The sequence below is a fragment of the Drosophila bipectinata genome, unplaced genomic scaffold, assembly GCF_030179905.1.
Source record: "Drosophila bipectinata strain 14024-0381.07 unplaced genomic scaffold, DbipHiC1v2 scaffold_299, whole genome shotgun sequence".
In the NCBI taxonomy this organism is placed as follows: Eukaryota; Metazoa; Arthropoda; class Insecta; order Diptera; family Drosophilidae; genus Drosophila; species Drosophila bipectinata.
Genome location: NW_027222952.1, coordinates 1 through 5000, shown reverse-complemented (window position 1 = coordinate 5000; position 5000 = coordinate 1). Strand labels below are relative to the sequence as shown.

General features: G+C 41.1%; 1 protein-coding gene across 1 annotated transcript; it reads left to right on the top strand.

The window, feature by feature from the left end:
* Positions 1–3079: 3079 nt before the first annotated feature.
* LOC138927518 (nuclear pore complex protein Nup154-like) lies at positions 3080–4997 on the top strand (the record flags this gene model as incomplete). Its single annotated transcript, XM_070282783.1, has 5 exons — positions 3080–3345; positions 3406–3568; positions 3628–4121; positions 4181–4353; positions 4409–4997. Coding segments are annotated over exons 1-5 (1518 nt in total), but the record flags the coding sequence as incomplete, so codon positions are not given.
* Positions 4998–5000: the final 3 nt, after the last annotated feature.

Genomic DNA, 5000 nt, shown 5'->3' with positions numbered 1-5000 from the left:
CCCGTTCGAATGGTACCAGTGCCATTAAAATCCTTCCCACAGATTTTTAGAAATCAAGTCCCGAAATTTTCGGGACCTGGATTGCCAATACTGGCCATTATCATTTTCCCGTGTTTTGACGCTGCACAACACGGCAGCCGCCATTATCTATGTTTGCCTTTTTTTAAAGAGGATGCGCCATTATGCACGGTATACCACGAGAAAGCTAATTTTTAGCCCGTTCGAATGGTACCAGTGCCATTAAAATCCTTCCCACAGATTTTTAGAAATCAAGTCCCGAAATTTTCGGGACCTGGTTTGCCAATACTGGCCATTATCATTTTTCCGTGTTTGCACGCTGCACAACACGGCAGCCGCCATTATCTATGTTTGCCTTTTTTTAAAGAGGATGCGCCATTATGCACGGTATACCACGAGAAAGCTAATTTTTAGCCCGTTCGAATGGTACCAGTGCCATTAAAATCCTTCCCACAGATTTTTAGAAATCAAGTCCCGAAATTTTCGGGACCTGGTTTGCCAATACTGGCCATTATCATTTTTCCGTGTTTGCACGCTGCACAACACGGCAGCCGCCATTATCTATGTTTGCCTTTTTTTAAAGAGGATGCGCCATTATGCACGGTATACCACGAGAAAGCTAATTTTTAGCCCATTCGAATGGTACCAGTGCCATTAAAATCCTTCCCACAGATTTTTAGAAATCAAGTCCCGAAATTTTCGGGACCTGGTTTGCCAATACTGGCCATTATCATTTTTCCGTGTTTGCACGCTGCACAACACGGCAGCCGCCATTATCTATGTTTGCCTTTTTTTAAAGAGGATGCGCCATTATGCACGGTATACCACGAGAAAGCTAATTTTTAGCCCGTTCGAATGGTACCAATGCCATTAAAATCCTTCCCACAGATTTTTAGAAATCAAGTCCCGAAATTTTCGGGACCTGGATTGCCAATACTGGCCATTATCATTTTTCCGTGTTTGCACGCTGCACAACACGGCAGCCGCCATTATCTATGTTTGCCTTTTTTTAAAGAGGATGCGCCATTATGCACGGTATACCACGAGAAAGCTAATTTTTAGCCCGTTCGAATGGTACCAGTGCCATTAAAATCCTTCCCACAGATTTTTAGAAATCAAGTCCCGAAATTTTCGGGACCTGGATTGCCAATACTGGCCATTATCATTTTCCCGTGTTTTGACGCTGCCCAACACTTATGGCGCCATTAAAAAAAGAGCTCATGTACGTACATACATACATACATATATAGAAACTACTATATGTATGTATGCTCCAATGTGTTTTCTATATATGTATGTATGCTGCCATGTGTTTTCTATATATGTATGTATGCTGCCATGTGTTTTCTATATTTGTATGTATGCTGCCATGTGTTTTCTATATATGTATGTATGTATGTACGTACATGAGCTCTTTTTTTAATGGCGCCATAAGTGTTGGGCAGCGTCAAAACACGGGAAAATGATAATGGCCAGTATTGGCAAACCAGGTCCCGAAAATTTCGGGACTTGATTTCTAAAAATCTGTGGGAAGGATTTTAATGGCACTGGTACCATTCGAACGGGCTAAAAATTAGCTTTCTCGTGGTATACCGTGCATAATGGCGCATCCTCTTTAAAAAAAGCTAGGGGGGCATTCAAATTCCATAACGGCTAGCGCCGTGTTAGGCAGCGCAGAAATATGTGATGCTGTTAATGGCCAGTGTTGGTGAATCAGGGTCTGAAATTTTCGGGACTTGATTTCTTTAAATCTGTGGGAGCGATTTAAATAAAAATATTCTTATAATGTTCTAAATAAAATAAGCTTTTCAACGGTATACCGTGCATAATGGCGCATCCTCTGTGAAGGACTTAATAAGTCTAACAGAGCCATATAGTATTTTTAAACTAGTTCAATGAACTTTTTGTGGACTGGTTCCGGTTCACTGGTTGGCGCTCCTCTTATTAGTTCAAATTATATGGGAAACTGTAATTCGATTTTCTCAAAATCTGTGGGAACGATTTGTATGATTTTTGGTCCATATATACTTGAAAAGGTCCTACATCGACTCCACTACCGTGCATATTGGCGCATCCTCTTGGAGCTTCACAATTTTAAAAACAATTTTTTGGGGTCATTTTTGTATGGGCTGTTAGCCGGGTTGGTCCACTTTTAGTCGATTTGCTCCAAAACGTAGGGAACGATTTTATTGAAATTTTCAGGGCATATTCTCAAAAGAACGGGCTATAAGCTGGTGTATCGCGCTTATTGGCGCATCCTCTTATTTCTGAGATAATGCTCAATACAGTGTAGGGGCAATTTTTCAACCCCATTTTTAAGCTACTTAAAGAGTGAAGAACCCGCTCAAAGTAAGAAAAAACAATAGTTTATTCAATTCTTAACAATTCTAGTGTTTATTTGATTAAATTTAGTGGCTAAATACGGAAATAATTGAAAAACAAAATATTCGTTGCTGTGTTCCAATTCCACCGTTCCACTTCGACGCTAACTGAGCGACGCTAATTTGACGTACATAGTATTTTTTTATTCCTAAAAACTACAATATTTTTGTGGGTATTTTTTTAAAATGGCATTTATATTTGTTTTTACTTTGAATAAAATTATATAAATATTAAGGATAAATGTGGACAAAAATGTTTTCTGGAATTCCAAAGCACAAAGCAGGAAATCATTGATATGGCAGTATCGTTGGTTTAAAACAAAATTTAGTTGGCAACACTAACCCTAAAAACAATGTCAGTTTTCGAATATTTTGAAATACATATATTTAAAATAGAAACAAAACACTTAACTGAGCTGTTATGTACTTATAAACCATTAGCTTTATGTTTATCTAAAACGATTTTAGTACGTTTTATATAAGGGACGGTTTTAAAAAAAACTATATTAAATTATTTTCTTACTAAATAAATACTAAATAAATAGATTGTTTTTGTAACTCTTCATTTTAAAATAAACCAATTTAAAAAAGATACTGTCGTTGTTTTACGCAAAAAGATACTATCGGAGCCATGGCGCAAAATCCAGAAATTAGTGTTGAAAAGGGTGGCAACATTTGCCTCAATGTCTCACCTTTAGGCGGGAGCGTGGGTACATTATCATTACCGGCCTTACACTACGAATTTGGACGGTTTATCGCCGGCTTACAATATTTATTTACTGTCGTGCTTCGCCCAGTCCGCCCACTTTAAGTCTTCAAACGCTCCACCACAAAAAACAATAACACAATGGCCGCAACACAGTCGCAGCCCGACTTTCTGACGACGGCGGGAAATATGCTGGAATTCCACGAAAATATGGACAGGAACAAGCCGGGACTCCTTGAAGTGAGTGCAGCGTGGGTATCTTTAGTATACCACTAATACTAATTAGTTATTTTCCTGCAGCTAACAGGTGTCAGTCAACACGGCAGAGCGACAACCAGCGGGCTTAATGATTACGACTACCAAAGCCTTACATTCATGAAATCGGACGAAACACATAACCTACAACAACTGCGAACGATTAGCAAGTCCAGTATACCCAACGAGATCCTGGAGCACTTCAAACGTAGGAATAATTATATTAAAAATGTAATTTTTGGTAAAAAACCATATAATTTCTTGCAGACATAAAATGCCACTGTACGATGGGACTCTTTCCGGAGATCGGTCGCGCCTGGCTAACCATTGACTCAGAGATATACATTTGGACCTTTAATCAAGCCCGGGATGTCGCCTACTACGATGGCCTAAGCCATCTAATCGTTAGTGTGGGTCTGGTCAAGCCAAGAGATGGCGTTTTTGTGAACGACGTGAAGTACCTCTTGGTGCTTACCACACCCATCGAGGTAATTGTACTGGGCGTCACCTTTGCGGAGAACGCTTACAAAGAAATGCAACTGATGAACAGGCCTATATTCGTCGTCGGTACGGACAACGTTTCCATCAGTGTAATCAAGGGATCCGAGGACGGACGAATTTTTATGGGTGGTCGCGATGGCTGTCTGTATGAGTTTTTCTACCAGGCAGAGTCCACTTGGTTCGGCAAACGTTGTAAAAAGGTTAATCTCTCTCAGGGATACGTGTCTCTCATGGTCCCCAGCTTCCTGAAAGTTTTTTCGGTAAATAATCTTAAAAAAAAAAACACTTTCTTCCATGATTTTGATTGATTATTTTGTAGGAAACGGATCCCATTGAACGCATTGAGATTGATAATAGCAGAAAGCTGCTTTACTTGCTCACGGAAAAAGGATCGATCGAAGCCTGGGATATCGGAAGGGATTACACGCATGCCAGAAGGCTGGGAAGAATGACACAAAACGATATGGCAAGCCAAGCAGTTGGTTTAATAACGTACGTTTTGTGGTGTCTATTTCATTGAGCAAAAGTAACATTTTCTTCATTTTAGTACCTTGGATCCATCCATATTCAAGAGTGTCAAAGCCATTTGCCCTCTGACCGCCGATGACTCAGACAAACTGCACCTCATGGCCGTCACACAGTGTGGTGTGAGGCTATATTTCTCCACAAAATCGCTAAATGCACAAACCGGCCTTAGTGCCTGCCCGCCATCAGATAATGTCCTCTATGGTCAGTCCAACCAAGCATCAATATTGGCAGAAACTGAACCTCCAAAAGGACTATACTTGTATCATGTACGCCTCCCGCCCGGGCACACGCCCAACGCCACCACCAACAAACCAAAGCAAGTACATGCCGCATTTTACACGGAGGGCACCATGCTGATGATCACAACGCAACAGCAAGAGCAGGATCTGCTGTGGTCAGTTAGCTCGGCACCGTCAGTGAATTTCCCTTACCTGGTAGAATCCACGGCGCTGGAGAGCCTGGACGGAGTGGTTTGGGGTATGGCTGAAGTCGAAGAGCCGTCGCAGTCAAAGCTAAAGTCCCCTTTGAACAGCGCAAGATCCTCGAGGAAAGTGGCGTTGTTGACCAATCAGGGCACCCAAATCATAGAGCTGCTGAAAATGGCCGACATC